The 14,295-nt window shown below is 50.4% G+C and overlaps 5 protein-coding genes across 5 annotated transcripts; 2 read left to right on the top strand and 3 right to left on the bottom strand.

The window, feature by feature from the left end:
• Positions 1-3,198: 3,198 nt before the first annotated feature.
• On the top strand, positions 3,199-4,060 carry BDW70DRAFT_45 (uncharacterized protein). Its single transcript, XM_073744035.1, has one exon. The coding sequence runs from the start codon at positions 3,365-3,367 to the stop codon at positions 3,878-3,880; it is 516 nt and encodes a 171-aa protein (XP_073600913.1). The 5' UTR covers positions 3,199-3,364; the 3' UTR covers positions 3,881-4,060.
• A 378-nt stretch (positions 4,061-4,438) lies between these two features.
• Positions 4,439-6,486, top strand: BDW70DRAFT_69 (basic helix-loop-helix domain-containing protein). Its single transcript, XM_073744597.1, has 2 exons — positions 4,439-4,751; positions 4,862-6,486. Exon 2 carries the CDS (start codon positions 4,878-4,880, stop codon positions 6,351-6,353), a length of 1,476 nt encoding a protein of 491 aa, XP_073600912.1. The 5' UTR covers positions 4,439-4,751; positions 4,862-4,877; the 3' UTR covers positions 6,354-6,486.
• A 490-nt stretch (positions 6,487-6,976) lies between these two features.
• Positions 6,977-8,564, bottom strand: BDW70DRAFT_125365 (putative mitochondrial 2-oxodicarboxylate carrier protein). Its single transcript, XM_073734862.1, has 5 exons — positions 8,359-8,564; positions 8,290-8,300; positions 8,174-8,203; positions 8,029-8,112; positions 6,977-7,931 (listed from the first exon to the last, which is right to left on the bottom strand). The coding sequence occupies exons 1-5, from the start codon at positions 8,434-8,436 to the stop codon at positions 7,214-7,216; spliced, it is 921 nt and encodes a 306-aa protein (XP_073600911.1). The 5' UTR covers positions 8,437-8,564; the 3' UTR covers positions 6,977-7,213.
• Positions 8,565-8,726: 162 nt separating this feature from the next.
• On the bottom strand, positions 8,727-10,280 carry BDW70DRAFT_125363 (putative GPI anchored protein). Its single transcript, XM_073734861.1, has 2 exons — positions 9,468-10,280; positions 8,727-9,417 (listed from the first exon to the last, which is right to left on the bottom strand). Exons 1-2 carry the CDS (start codon positions 10,027-10,029, stop codon positions 8,783-8,785), a joined length of 1,197 nt encoding a protein of 398 aa, XP_073600910.1. The 5' UTR covers positions 10,030-10,280; the 3' UTR covers positions 8,727-8,782.
• A 218-nt stretch (positions 10,281-10,498) lies between these two features.
• On the bottom strand, positions 10,499-12,224 carry BDW70DRAFT_125360 (5'-methylthioadenosine/S-adenosylhomocysteine nucleosidase family protein). The gene is made up of 2 exons (XM_073734860.1): positions 11,323-12,224; positions 10,499-11,260 (listed from the first exon to the last, which is right to left on the bottom strand). Exons 1-2 carry the CDS (start codon positions 11,703-11,705, stop codon positions 10,771-10,773), a joined length of 873 nt encoding a protein of 290 aa, XP_073600909.1. The 5' UTR covers positions 11,706-12,224; the 3' UTR covers positions 10,499-10,770.
• Positions 12,225-14,295: the final 2,071 nt, after the last annotated feature.

The following is a 14,295-nucleotide window of genomic DNA, read 5'->3' as shown; positions in this document are numbered from 1 at the left end:
CCTTGATGCACAGGAGACAGCTGTTGAGATGGAGCAGACTAAGGCGGCGGTATCCAAGGTTCAACTCCAGACTCTCAGGCGGTGGACGCCTTGGCAGGTAATAGCCTAGTCCAAGAATAGCAGAGACGACCTGGAGTAGGAGAGCATAGCGCAACCTATAGACGTCTGTGCAGCCACAGCAGATGGTCGAGCCAATGCATTTGATTGGCTGTCTGCCCACCATGTCTGAGACTATTGGACGGATGACCACCGCCTGCTGATTTAGGCTTCCACACATATCTGACAGTCATTCAGCAGACGTCCACTACCCTCCATTTGCGATGATCGATGATCAATCTAAGCAAGTCAAGCGAGATACACTGCACTGACGTCCAGATTCTGAAGATTTTCTAGTCTATCTAGTTCTTGCTTTTGCTTTCTTCGGCTGGCTATCCCGACCTTACAAGATCTTCGCTACTCATGCAAGCCGGCGACTAGCAGTTAGTCTGCATCCCAATGCACGATGTTGCATGCACATGGAGACGGGGACCGGGCCATCGTCTCGATGTGGAAGATCTTATCTCTAGACTTCAATATCACATTTAGCCCCTCTTCCAGGCCTCCACAACTGCAGAAGCACAAAAACGGCGGACGGAAGGGATCGACCGCCGCATTCCGGAGAATACTCCCCAGCTCCAGCCTGTCTCAGCACGGTCCATTGAAGACGATCACTGCTACCCCGCTGCAGCTTTAGAGGGTCTCTCTGGCTATCAGGGTGTGACAATCCTGAGCCAAAATCCGCTTAACCGAACTCCGTCAAACCCGAACAGATTAATGCTAGCCTGCTGGCTGTCTTGTTTCTTCAGGTTACACCTGTGCGCCTTCTAACCCTATATTGGCTTTATTGCTCCTGACAATGTGTGCCGTTTGCCTGAACACTCAGCATTATGGTGGCGAGGCGACGGAATCCGGGCCAAGTTTCAGATAATCCGCCTACTACTCGGAGTGCAGTCCTACTCGGGGTATAGGCTATGCTCCAAGAGACGTAATGGCCCCACTGAAGACGCAAGATGGAAACTCCTTGCAGAAGGCGCTATACTTGGATCATCCCCGAACCTTGACGGGACGGCGCGAGCACGAATCTACGGGATTTATAGGCAAGTATTGGTTGTGGTTGTAGCGCTTCCTTTTTCTGTGTTCAAACACTCAGAACTTTATATGAGAAGCATTATCAATGTAACCTCACTGCTCTTGCTGTTTCCTACTATGGCATAGGAGACCATTCTCCGTCTGTTACCAAACGCCGATGCCTTGGCCTATCTAGCTCATACTCGAGGTTGCATTCCTAGGGCTTCGGCTACATTTTTACATTTTAGCTGTATTTCAAATCACCATTTAACAGGTAATGTTCGAACCGCGCTGACGGAAGATGCCGACTTAAGAGACACTCAGAATCAGATCTAATGCCATAGCCGTACGTATCTCAACTGCGCCACAATCTTTGATAGGCAGACTGCAACCTGCACAATCCTGCGGGAGGCGACAGGCAGCAGTGCAGTGTCACGGACCGCCTTGTTTGTGTGCGTTTCTACTACGCGCTAGACTAGTTGGGGTACCCCTCACCATCGTCATCGTCCTCGTATCCCGCTAGCGAGGGTTCTCGGGTACAGCTTCCAGCTCCTGTCAATCGCCTAGGACATACTTAGTTTCCAAACAAATGTTCTTCATCCTGAGTCCGTCTAGAATAGACTCTGACTATACCCACCCCTAGTCTCCCACATGGCTTCCTTCCTTCCCTGATATGCGCTTGGTCTGGTCTGGTATGGCCGCGTTGGTGGTCAGAAATCAGAACTTACTGCTTTTGACTTTGATGTCTCAACTCTTAAAAACCTATGATGTCATTTAAGCCGGTCTGGAATATTAACAAGACCTCATGTGCATACCTTTCTCTATGATTAGCAGTGCTCACGCTCGCGAGTCATTTGTAAAGTGTAGGCAAGCAGTCAAGATGATCAGATGGCTCTACTTTGCCCGACCAGGCAACTAATACCCCCCGCCAACGGGCGCAAACCAGGTTTTGGAACCAGAAGAGACAAAAAGAAAAGGGGGGAGGGGGAGGGTGGTGAGGGGGTTCGGATGGAGTTAAGAAGAAAAAGCTGACACGAAGTGAGTCATGTTCTCGCTTGAGGAAAGCAGCAGGTGACAAAGATAGTAGTACCTGCGCCTGTTCAGTCGGATGTTCATGGGATGTGGTCTGTTTATTCTCCTCCGCGGCCAGTGCATGTACCACCCTCCTTGATTTCGCAAACGGTGTGAAGGCTAGGGTAGGTAGGAGGTCTGCTCTGCTCTGTTCTGCTCTACTTTAGATTCGACCAACCACAGGCCTCGTTTGCTTCGTCAACACTTTCCACTGGCCCATCTCCCCCTCCATGTTCGCATATCTTGCCTGCTTGCTAGCTTGCATCACTGCCACCCCCTTCGCCTTGACTCTGACCCATTTGCTTTACTTTTTGTTCCCTTGCTGGGAGGGAGGTGTGGGGAAGTAGGGTGCGTAAGGAGATTTTGGTTATTCATGGTATAGATAGTTAGCCCTGTCAAGCCTCGCCCACTCTGGGATCGACGCCATGCATGACTTTGCAGCGGTATGTACTGTATATCAAATGAGAGGCTCCGCAGTGTGGCTGCCCCGAAACGCTTATAAAGGGCCCCAGCACCCCCGTCGCTTCCTTCTGCATGTCATCTGTTCTTCGCTTTGTTCGTCTCTGCCCTCGACTAGACAAAGAAAGACGGCTATGCTACCGTTTCCGCAGCTTCTTTGCTCGTTCTGTTGGATCTCCATAATATCCGACTTCTTCGATTCGAACTCTTTTGTCTCTTCACCAGAGGCACACAGTGAATACCTATTGTTCCCGAGTATCTGGCCAGTGAATGTAAGTATAATTTGTTGGCGCCTGTTCCTGCCGATGCGCCCAAAGTGTCCCTCAAGAGGAAAGACTGAAACCTCACATCGAGGTTCAGGACCTATTTTGCTTTATTCCTCTGCCTGTCTATAAGGTCAAGCTGCTGCTGAGAACCATTCCCGCCACGTGCGAGCCACCCGTCGGGTTAAGATTGTCGTTCCATGGGTCATGGCTCAAGCACACCCGCTTCTATTGAAAAAGAGGAGCTGATGTTTTTCTCGAATACACAGATACACGGATTCTCTGCGCCTCCAATCTTGTAATCCGGTAGGTTATTTCCTTGTTTTGTCGTGATTCGTATTCGTTATGCACTGGCGCCGGGAGAAGAGATGAGGGGAAAACCACCCTTGCATGGGTTCTGAAACCCTGGATGATTGCCTCAGGGATGAGACGGGCTATTGCTCCGTACCAACATCGGGTCCATCATGTGCTGGAACTTGACGGGGAAACCGCTTCCATCCATCACCACTTATCCGAGGACCGTCCAGGAGTTTGTATGGCAAATCACCCCAAAATATATTGCCGGGATTTGCCCGTTCAGCGCGGGGTTCGCAGCCAGCGATCGTCCCTTAGAGGGAAACAGTTCGCGGGGAGCGCTTATTCGACGACCCAATTTGCCCAGCAGGACTGCTCCAGGGCCCCTGCGCGGGAATGACTTCCTGGTTGGGCTGAGCAGAAGCGGAGATGCACTGAGATGGACAACAGAAATATCTACTTTGAGTAGATTAACCACGGCCTGCCAGGCTGCGAGCCTGCCAGGATTGCTGCTCCATCATGCCCTTGGCGAGGGGTTCGACTCGGAGTATACTGCCGCAGTTGACCGCCTGAGCCTCGATCTCCAGTTTCAGGAGTTTCAGCGTCCATCTCCAATTCTCCATCGAATCTCTGACACCGCCTCTCTGCTCTGGCAAATCGTTCGTCCCTCCCCCACGCTACCTTAAGGATCTCCGGCCTTTTGCAACGGTCTACTCCGTATATATTCACCTGTCACTGTCAGTCTTGTTGCTTCTCTTGGGTCGCCTCTGCCCTCAACCCGCCTTGTCTCACCGACCCTGCCCGGGAGCCTTTTCACATTCCAGTGCCACCCCGCCTCCCTTATTTGCCCTTATCGACCCTGGCCCGTCCCCACGCCCCAGCTTGGCTTCATTGTCTCCTCGCTTACGGACACGCCTCCTCAACTCTTCTTACTGCGTTACCCTAGCTTTTTCTAATTATAATCTTCTTATCTTGTTCTTCATTCCGTCCACGACCCGTATTGCTTTTGCTGCGACTTTGCCGCTCACACCGGACTTTAGACCGATTATTCAGCTCTTGCTGGCTCACGATCGACGGCCCGGCTTATTGAAATATCGAATCCACTCGCGACAGGAGTCGCTTTTATTTGACTCATCCTCCTCTGAATCGCATCGTGTCCGCGCATTGCCTCGCATTGAACGCTCACGTCTTGGCCCTTAAATTGCCGCATTATAGCCCCGACATTCTCCCTTTGGTCGGTAAAACCCTATCCTTGCCACGAATCTTCCAAGGATCTTTGTCACCGATCTTGACACATAACGCAATTTCTTTATTGGTCTTTAGGCAGGCTCCAGCTAACAAGATAAATGTACGCAGACTCGCGCCACTCACCCTTATTCTCCGCCAACTAAACGTCTTCGCTTGCCGCCTCAGTCAGCTTACTTCGTCATCCCGAAGCGAGGGGTACACGAACCAACAATTTATAACATACCTCAGTTTCCCTCGCTTTCTTCGACACGGGGAGCGCTGTTTGAGTTTTAATCGTGATATTCGTTTTTGATTATTGGTTTTTGGACCGTAAGGGCTCCCTGTGGATAAAAGAACTGCCGACTTCAAGTTGCTCAGGCCGGATGCACCATGACTGAAGCAAGAATGTTCATCAAAACTGAGCCTGACGAGCACAACAGTGACCAAAACCACTTTATGATGTCCCAATCCGGATATTCTATGCATAACCAATTCGGGAACCCGAATGATGGGATCGACCCATCGGATCTGACCAACGGAGGATTCATGGGAGGCTTTGGATTTGGCTCCCAGCAGAATATGTCATCCAGCTTCAATTTTGGAAACTCTGGCATTGATACAGATGAGTTGTTAGATTTAGAGATCCACGGACAGAATGGCGTTCAGCAGAACTACCTCCAGGATCATCCTTCGAGTGCTGGCATCGCTATGAGTCATCCGAGCCATATGTCGCAGATGTACTCAAACACTCCCGAGGGAGGTCCCATGCACAGCCCTTTCATGCAGAGCAGTTTCAACTATGACCATTTCCGTGGCGTGAACCAAGGACAGCTGAACTCTTCCCATATTCAGAGCGCTGGCTCTCATCTCGAGCAGAGTTATCTCAACTCGAAGGCTCGTCCGAACATGCAGGCAATGGACCGTGCATCGATGGATGCCCGCAGCCCTATGACCCCCAAGACTCCCGCTCTTGGTGGACTGGCCCTGGGAACTCCAGAATCCGGAAGCTTCCCCACTCAGCCCATCCGAACAGGGCTGCAGCACCGACACCAGAAGACTCTCTCAAATCAATGGGATGGCACTCCCGGAAGTGCCCAGTCATATGCAGAGTCTCCCATCTCCTCCCCAGGCCACCCTTCTCACCACGCGGCCATATCTGAAATTCTCAAGTCAGGAAAGCATGCTTCCTTGCCGGCCAAGGTTGATGCTCACTTGCCCGGGGGTGCCCAGGATTTGGAGTCGCAGGAAGCCAAACGCCGGCGGAGGAGAGCGTCGCACAATTTGGTGGAGCGTCGGCGCCGTGACAACATCAACGAGCGCATCCAGGATCTTTCTCATCTAGTTCCGCAGCACCGACTGGAGGACGATAAGGTCCGCAAGCAACTCGTCAACAACTCTGGTTTGCCTGGTTCGGGCACTGCCAATGCGGCTACTTCGCTCCTGGCTGGCGGAACTGGTCGACGTGCCGCCGGTAATATTACCATGGGACTGCCCATTGAAGAGAAAGAGAAAGGTCCAAATAAAGGAGACATTCTCAACGGTGCTGTCGGCTGGACGAGGGATCTCATGTGGGCTCTTCATGTCAAAATCCAACAAGAGGCCGAACTTGCAGAGTTGATCAGCAGCCTTGGTGGTACCTGGCCATTTGAGCAAACCGAGGAAGAGAAACGCATGCGCACTGAAATTCTTGATGCTATCGAGAAGAACGACCCTAGCACCTTCCACTATAGCCGTGGGCCTGGCTCCGGTCTGCGAGTTCCCAAACATACGAACCTAGCCGGAGAGCCTGTGTCAAACGGTGCAATGAGCCCTCAAAGCCTCAGTCCTCCGTTCAGCGGCAACAACAACGGACAGACGCAGTACTGGAACACGTCTGGACACGCAGGCATGAGCTTCAAGGAAGAAGACGAGTACGCTATGGAGATGAACTAGACTTTCGACCCTGGACGGCTTTCTTATGGTTACATGTCATTATTGTTGCATATTTGGCGTCAACGGATGTGGTTGACCGGCGTACGTGGGAGTCGAAGTGATATCATATCAACGGACCTTATGGTTGAGTGTTTCTCGGTTCTCAGTGCATCACCTATGTTTGCGTTGCGTTGTAGGTAGAATCATTTGGCCATTTCTTTCGATGTGTGGACACTAGCTTGTTTACTTCTTGTTTGCCGCTCACCTGCAGATCTCACTTCGCCTTTTCATCTTTTCACCATGTTCGAGTTGCCTACAGTATATCCATCGAGTCTGCGTTCATTGGGTTTTCTGCACAGCACCAGCACTGGTTTCTGCTTTGCTTGAGGTTTGCTACATCGATACCCTTTACTGTTTCTTGTTCTCCCTAATATTGGTCTTGCTATACTTACTCTTTCGGAATACACGAAGTTATATACTCTGTCAGTTAATCTTTCAATACATGCATCTGGTCTACTTTTTTCATTCAATTACATATTTTTTTGCGAGCCTTTTGAAGCTCAGGTTCAGAGTGTAAAAATTAAGGTCGGCAAATCCTTATTCGTGGACAAGTTTTGCGCTTATACAGCTGCTTGTCGGAGCCATGGGACTCAACCGGCAACCACGCCGTTCCTTGTCCAGAACTGGTCACTCATTCTGGAATGTTGGGAGTCCACATTTATGAGACCCGCGCATGCTGTTACATTGCAGTATATCTTCTATGGCACATTCTAAGAACCATCTAAATCCTGCATGTCCAATCCATCTCATCAACATAAACAAACGAAAGCGATCAAGACGAAACAAACATTTTTTAAACAGCGGCTTGAGGCACAGAAGACTCAAGCAGTTTCCCCCCTCATCTTCCTGAAGAAGTCCATCACCCCCGTAAACACAACAAGCAGGATACCACCACCCGGACCTAGCCGCAGCACCTTAGGCATGAATCCCTTGTACAGCGCGCCAAAGCCCTCCTCCTTCATCACTGTCCCCACAGCCGGCCAAGCCCAGTTGTACTTGGGCGTCTGCCCCGCGATTTTAGGGCTATTCTGGATCCGCGACTTGACAACGTCCATGGGCGTGTTAAGGATCGTACCGGCCGTTCCGCCGATTGAACCAGCAATCAGATCGTTCCGCGTCTGTTGCGCCTTGTTCCCAGGCTCAGGCTTCGGCATCTGCGCGCGCACCTGGAAAATGCACCCGAAATAGCCAGAGTTCCAGAGGATGTGGCGCCACAGTGTACTTTCAAGACCGTTATAGAGCGCAAGTGGGCCCTCGGCAGCGACGATCTTGCGCACGACATCCAGCATGCCGTTGTATTTGCCGGCTGACGCACGGTCCTGCAGGCGAATCTTGACAAGCTCGAAGGGGACGACGACGAAGGATTCGGTTGCACCGGCGGTGGCACCGGTCAGGACGGCGAGCGACTGGGTTTGCTTTTCCACGCCGAAGAGGTTGCGGTAGAAGGCGCCCCAGGAGTCGTTGGCAGCGAATTTGGTCGCGCGCTTGGGCGCCTCCATTAGGATGGGGGCGGAGATGCCGCGGTAGAGGCGGGAGGCACTTTTTCGGCGTCAGTAATGTAGTGGTGTTTTTGATCTGAGGTTAGGTAGGGAGTCGTTGTGGGAAAAAGCCGGAAGGGATGAGTGATTTGACATACCCCTCATTGCGAATGATCTTGCGGAAGCAGTCGAACATGCCATTGTAGGACTCCTCGCCGACACCAGCGCCTGTCTGAAGCTGGCTATTTTGATGTCAGTTTGCTTAAATTGAGCTCGGTGGGTTTATTGTGAAGTGAGACGCACACTCGGGTCTTAACAACATCCAATGGGTACCTAGACGAATGTTAACAACCGTTCCAACATGAAGATTCCATTATTTTCGTCCATGTATGTGAGGAGGAAAAGGAAGAGGGTCGTACATAACCAGAATCTAGTCACGCGGTCAGTCAGGCCTAATTTGGTGTTGCCGGTGAATCGCAGCCACTTACCTCAGACACACCGGCGATCGCACCGGCGACGAACTGGTACCCGAAGGGCAGAGGGGCCTGAGTGTTGCTGCTCGACATTGTGAATAGGGAGCGAAGAGGGGGAGACGGGGTGAAGGAGAGTAAGGAAGGGGGAAGAGGTGAGGAGGTGAGGAGAAGGTCGGAGCGGTTTGGAAGCGGACGATTACGATCGATGGAGACGGTTACCAACCGGGCCGGCAAAGCAACCGAAGACAGGTCAATAATAATAATAATAATAATAATAATAATCGCGCTCGTCTCGGTTACGGAAAATCTTTCCCTTCGAGGGATAAACGATTCCCCCGCTTCGTTCTCTCCCCGCGTTCGGGTTCTCATCTCGGCGATCGTGCTTGATTTCGTTATCTTCATTTTTCGTCAATCATCTATATTGATCTAAATACATCCATCATAGCATCATTAACGTCATGAACATTGCCCATATCAAATATTCCCAGTTGTATTTCACAGTGTCCCCGATTGATTCTGCCGTTGGAGCCTCCTTAGCTACGGTTCCTGTCGTGGATGCGGTCGGCGCTGCTGTGCAGCTTGCTCCGCACGCATACCCGGTCGGACAACATCCTCCGCCTACGGTATCCGCACAACTGAACCAGCCAGTCGCGCATGTCCTCGCACCGCTCTCTTGACTACTTGCTGCTGTCGTTGCTGATGTCGTCGGCTCGGCAATTATAATCGTTCGGCCCTCAGTCTCGATGGTCGTTGAGGATATGGCGGGGCAAGACGTCGTATCGCAATTCCGGCCGATCTGACAGCATCCGCCTTGATAGACCGCAGCACAGGCGTAGAAACCGGTCGGGCAGATCGTTTCGGTCTCGGAGCTTGTGGTAGTAGATAAACTGGTGGGTCGATCGGGGGGTGTCAGGTCCCCTGTCGAGGATGTGCTTGTAGTTGTAGAGGTGGTCGTACTTGTGCTCGTAGTCGTAGTGCTAGTGTCAGTGGTACTTGTCGCGGAAACCGTCTCGGTCGACGTGGTTGTTAATGTCGCCGAGGATAATGTGATAGTGATTGTGATGATATGCGCGCCTGAGGAACCGGGTTAGATCTAATCTCGCTGGAGACATGGACACACTCACAGCCCCCTTCCACGCATTCGTACCCAGGAAAGCAACATCCGCCTCCAAGCGACGACGGGCAGCTAGTGTACCCCTCGAAGCATGACCCAATCGTCCCAGAGCAATCCTGGCTAGAAGGGCAACATCCCACATCCCCCAATCCAGTGTCCTCCACCACCACGCACGTCTCGTCCGAACCGCAGCAACTATCTGACCGATCGATGGACGTACAAGCGCTTGTCCCAGACGGACATTCAAATCCCCTTCTCCCCAGTGGCGAAGAACGCAGGTCCGCAAAGCGCTCGGGGCCAAGCGAAAACGGCGGCTGGAAATGGTATGAGCGAGGCAGAACGAAACTCCGATCTATTTTGGTCTGTGCCTCTTCGGTCAAATTTGCAACGACAGCGTCTTCTTCATAATGCCAGTAGTGCATGTAGAACTTCTCTCCTGCATCATCGCTCATTTTTCGTATGCCCTGGATGGGTCTTTGTGGCACGCCATAGCGCTGTGATAGTTGGTTTTTGTCTGCTGATACTTGGGCAGCGAGTGATGCTACTCCGATGAAGATGGGAGTGAATAACATCGGAGTGGTCGGACTGTATGACTATTAGCGTGGAATTACGATCTCAAATGGTAAAGATTTGCGTAAAGACCAAAGGAAGCCTGTAGTTCCATAGGATATTGCGAACGTGCCTTATATCAGCCTGTGCTTAGGATCAGGTGAGCAAGTGGTCAGTGAGAGTAGCACGAAGAATTAGCAACGCTAGTACAGGCTATATCGGCAGGCCGAAATATATCGCTGAGAATAGCCAGTTTAGAGAAGTAAAATAATCCATTGTTGATGAGACTTTAATTCATAAATGCGATGGCTGGGAAGTCTCCCAACTCTCGATTTCGAGTCGAGTAAGGCAGCTGTGAGCCCAATCGGGACTAGTGCCTTGAGCTATCCAGCTAATGTGGAGTGAAAGCCTTATGTGCCCTGTATGGAAGCACGAGGCGGGGGTTTCCTGCTCTTCCGTCATCTTTGGCCGCTTTAACGCTTTCATCCTCGACTTTCAAGGTATTCTTTCGGGACATTAATAGGCGTCTAGGTATCCCGACATAAATATAGTCGTCATTATCGTCTTTTACATACAAAGCTTGCTCTATACCGGAGCGGCCCCTGTAGATTTGACCACGGCTCCTCAGGCCTTTTGCCATGGCCAAAACAGTCCCCTGACCTGGCCCTAATAAATATATTCCTTGATTCAGGCACCGACATATATCTTCAACCACAATCACACAATCCCACTATCAATAATGTTAGGAAATCACGCGCTCGTTCTCAATTTCCTCCCGGGCAATCACTGAGAGCAGCTCCTTCGCATACGCAGCGGCAGCGGCAGCTGCATATCCATGCCAGTAGGTTGTTCTTGTGCGAAACAGCATAGTCAGAGATTCCCCGGATTATCAGGCAAGGAAAGTTATCCATCAACCCGGCAGCTTCCATCTCTAAACAGAGATTCCCAAGTTTCGACGCTAGACGATCTCTAAGCTCCGCATCTTTTACAACTCGAGCAACTGAGGCGATCGGGCCGTAATGGATTTGGGGAGATTCCATACCCCTTTGAGACCGAGGAATCACAAAGCGCTTGTTGCAGTTACTGCATGAGCCCTTTGGGCTCGAGTGTTTGTGGTCGGCCTGGAATAATTGGTCGTCTTCACCTCGTCTGATACTGTCCCTCATCAAAGGGTATCTGAGTAGCATCTCTGACAAAAATTCAGGAATCCGGGTCTCGCGCAAGAGATGCTGCTTTCGAAGCGTCGACAGCGCTGTCAGTAACACCGTTGGGGGTTTATTCAAAGTTCTTGTGTGTTCAAAATTGACGTCGCACAGGAACACTCCTCCGGAACCAGAGCGTTTGGTCGGCTTACCAACCACCACATCCCCAATCGGATATCCTGATGCGAAAGGGCCGGCACCCCGCCTCCTATGCCCACCATGAGTCCGAAACGAATCGACTGAAAGGTCGAAAGCATTTGAGTAGCAGCTGTCGCGGCCATGACAGGGCCGTGGATACCGTTTGGAAGACATGTGATCACCACATTATGAGAGCACATGCGGCCAAGGATGTAGGTATTGGTGTCTGACCTGGGGACAGGCAAATCCACATGGATCTCGTCGAGCATGCCTCGAACGGCGGCGAGCTCAATGTGGAGTGCACAAATCAGTCCAACAGTATAATCTCTTCGCGACAGCGTCCGGCCGACCGAGAACATCCCAATGAGCCCGCCTCGGAACGTTGTGGAGGATGGAACGATGAGAGAAATGTGGTGTACGTTGCATGTTTTACTATGAGACCGGTGTCGATAGGTATGACAGCAAACAAACACATCAACGAGAAAAGCGATAGGATCCTCAACCAGTCTAGCGTCAACTCGACGATGATCACTGGCTGCGAACCGCCGAGTGGGAGACTGTGCTGCCGGCTTGGAAATTCGGATCCCCAAAGCATATGCACTGGCCGTTCACCATTCTGGCCGTGGCCGCTTGTATTATTTCCGTGCCAGGCATGGGTTAAGAATTTACTATAGTTGAAGTCGAAAGCAGCAAAATCCACATTTGATGGATTGATAATCCAACTTTCGATCTAGCACGCAGTCAGATACACCGTGCAGTGAACTTGATGGCAGGCGTACAACTTCTTTTGACATGCAAGCTGTGCTGACGGTTGTCTTAAAGAAAAGGTGAAGGAAGAGTTGTTGTTTGACGGGTAGTATCTGCTTTGCTGACCTTAGCTCCTACTTGGCAGTCTCGATTGTCGATGTAATCGTGTTGGTCTCGCTAGTACTACGTAGATGAAATGAAGAAAATGTGACAAACGGGAATATCAGGCTCTGAACATGAAGCATGACGTTAATCATGACAGTAGTATGCTAACGGAAAGTTGAAAAGAGTGGATATTTGGGCAGGCAGGATGTACGGTGCGGTCCATTTTCATGAAGGAGAAACGGTATCTGAGATTAAGGTCTGGTGGCTACATCTAAAGCAGCGCTGGAGTTGGCTATATTCTCTATTCATGTTACAAAAGAGCATCTTTTCCAACCCTTTTATGTCAACAAAAAAAAGGTACGTGGTCATGGTAAGGCTTGGCGAATAACTGCAGAGTTTACATTGCAGCACTTGCTGTGCCACTAAAGCGAATGCAGCAGATTATCGCTAAGCGTTATGACTACCAATGATACAATGGAGCGACGACTGCAGCAGGATGCAACGGCGACGGCTGTTCACAGCTTACTGCCTAACACCACTTATTTCGCGGCTCTAAAACCATGTATATGCGAACTGAAGATTCAAGATCCAATAAACGCACTTCTGGGTTGTCACCTGTTTGCCTGCTAACCTAGTCCCTGTTCCGCTGGTCCATAATCTCCGGTACATTGCTATATGTTTATTTAGGAAGACTTTATCTGTCCATCTTTGTCGTCAAGCTTCGAGGCCCAGTCTATTGTTTTGTTGTTTAGCATTGCAAGCTTGCTCCTACGTCCTGGCTCCCTTTGTTTGTTGTGTTGAATATTCCGCTCTGAGCCGGATACTTTCAGGAGGCCTTTATTCCATGAGAGTTTACAGTACTCTAGATACTGCTGCTTAAATCCATCGACACGCCTTCGGTGGTTAGACGATGCTCTCCCAATGTTCCCCCTTCACAAACGGCATTCGCCCACCTGTGCTGAGTCCTACTATTTCCCCTCTAGATATCGTTATTGAAACTGTTGTCGACTGGAATAGTTCGCGAATCAGACATCTTTAGCAGATGCCCCAGGTGCAGCGCCCGTGAATCTCCGCCTTCCTGCGCCATTTCTCGACAACACCCGGTTCGATGTAGGCGTAGGGCCAGAGTCAAATAGCCAGCAGTGTCTATTCTTATCCTAATGTTCTTGGTGGAGGCTCAATCGTGCATGTTATTTAGTGTAAATGTTGCCGTGACGTCTCCGAATTGTGCAGCAAGACATTGACCAGTTCGCGGAATCGCATGATTTCGTATGGTATTCATTTTCGCAGATCTGCTGATCTGCCGACTCGCCAAGAAAGGGACTAAGACTAAAGAGCTCTCTATCCTCTTCCCACTATGCGTGACAACTGTCCCAGGCTTCTAGAAGACCGCGTGGCGAGTCACCCAACCGCTGAGTGTGCAGCGCAGCAATTGATACTTAGGCATCCATCTTCCGATCGGCTTGTCGAGTCTACCCACTAATAATAATCCTTTGGATGAAGGCTCGACAGAAGGAAGCTGGATGTCGTTACAAATAATAATAAACGGGCGCTGACCTTGCTAGAGCCGGATCAACTAATCCGGCCTCTTGGTCTCAAGAAAAGAGGCAGACGGCGTACATTTGTCACCTGGGAATAAACACTAGGTATACGGAGTATATAGATATTTGGTAGTGTTGTGACCAAAGGGGAGAAGGACAGAAGGACGCTGTATCAAGATCGTACACCATATGATGATTAATTGTCTATCTTGTTGATGATAGATCTCTTCTTATATCTCTTTCTATACAATACATAGTAGACTTGTTAAACCACGGGTTGGGGCGGGTTTTCAGGCCTAGCTGATCCGCCCGCGCGGGTTTTGGGGTGGGTTACCTGAACAGTAAACCGCCCATGGATTTAGCAAATGATTCTAACCCAACCCAAATATCCCAAATATCCCAAATATGCAGACCAATGCCTATAGAAGCAGTGATCTGCATTGTTAAATAAAATACAGTATTATATTACAGTATTATAAATTATTTACGTATATAAATGTAATCAGAATACAATACAATACCTATTTAGGTGTCTTGGCAACCCGGCGGGTTGCTC

The sequence above is a fragment of the Aspergillus foveolatus genome, assembly GCF_047715535.1.
Source record: "Aspergillus foveolatus strain CBS 279.81 unplaced genomic scaffold BDW70scaffold_1, whole genome shotgun sequence".
NCBI lineage: Eukaryota > Fungi > Ascomycota > Eurotiomycetes > Eurotiales > Aspergillaceae > Aspergillus > Aspergillus foveolatus.
Note: the sequence above shows the minus strand (reverse complement) of the source record. Positions and strands in the feature narration are given on the sequence as shown.

Excerpts from the sequence above, each read along its gene's own strand:
- BDW70DRAFT_69 (XM_073744597.1), top strand. The coding sequence starts at position 4,878 with ATGATGTCCCAATCCGGATATTCTATGCATAACCAATTCGGGAACCCG.
- BDW70DRAFT_125363 (XM_073734861.1), bottom strand. The coding sequence starts at position 10,029 with ATGTTATTCACTCCCATCTTCATCGGAGTAGCATCACTCGCTGCCCAA. Across the intron at positions 9,418-9,467 it reads CGAATGCGTGGAAGGGGGCT|GCGCGCATATCATCACAATC; the intron begins GTGAGTGTGTCC and ends CCGGTTCCTCAG.
- BDW70DRAFT_125360 (XM_073734860.1), bottom strand. The coding sequence starts at position 11,705 with ATGTTCTCGGTCGGCCGGACGCTGTCGCGAAGAGATTATACTGTTGGA. Across the intron at positions 11,261-11,322 it reads CTGGTTCCGGAGGAGTGTTC|AGCGCTGTCGACGCTTCGAA; the intron begins CTGTGCGACGTC and ends GGTGTTACTGAC.
- BDW70DRAFT_125365 (XM_073734862.1), bottom strand. The coding sequence starts at position 8,436 with ATGTCGAGCAGCAACACTCAGGCCCCTCTGCCCTTCGGGTACCAGTTC. Across the intron at positions 8,113-8,173 it reads GATGTTGTTAAGACCCGAGT|CCAGCTTCAGACAGGCGCTG; the intron begins GTGCGTCTCACT and ends ACATCAAAATAG. Across the intron at positions 7,932-8,028 it reads AAGATCATTCGCAATGAGGG|TGCCTCCCGCCTCTACCGCG; the intron begins GTATGTCAAATC and ends ACGCCGAAAAAG.
- BDW70DRAFT_45 (XM_073744035.1), top strand. The coding sequence starts at position 3,365 with ATGTGCTGGAACTTGACGGGGAAACCGCTTCCATCCATCACCACTTAT.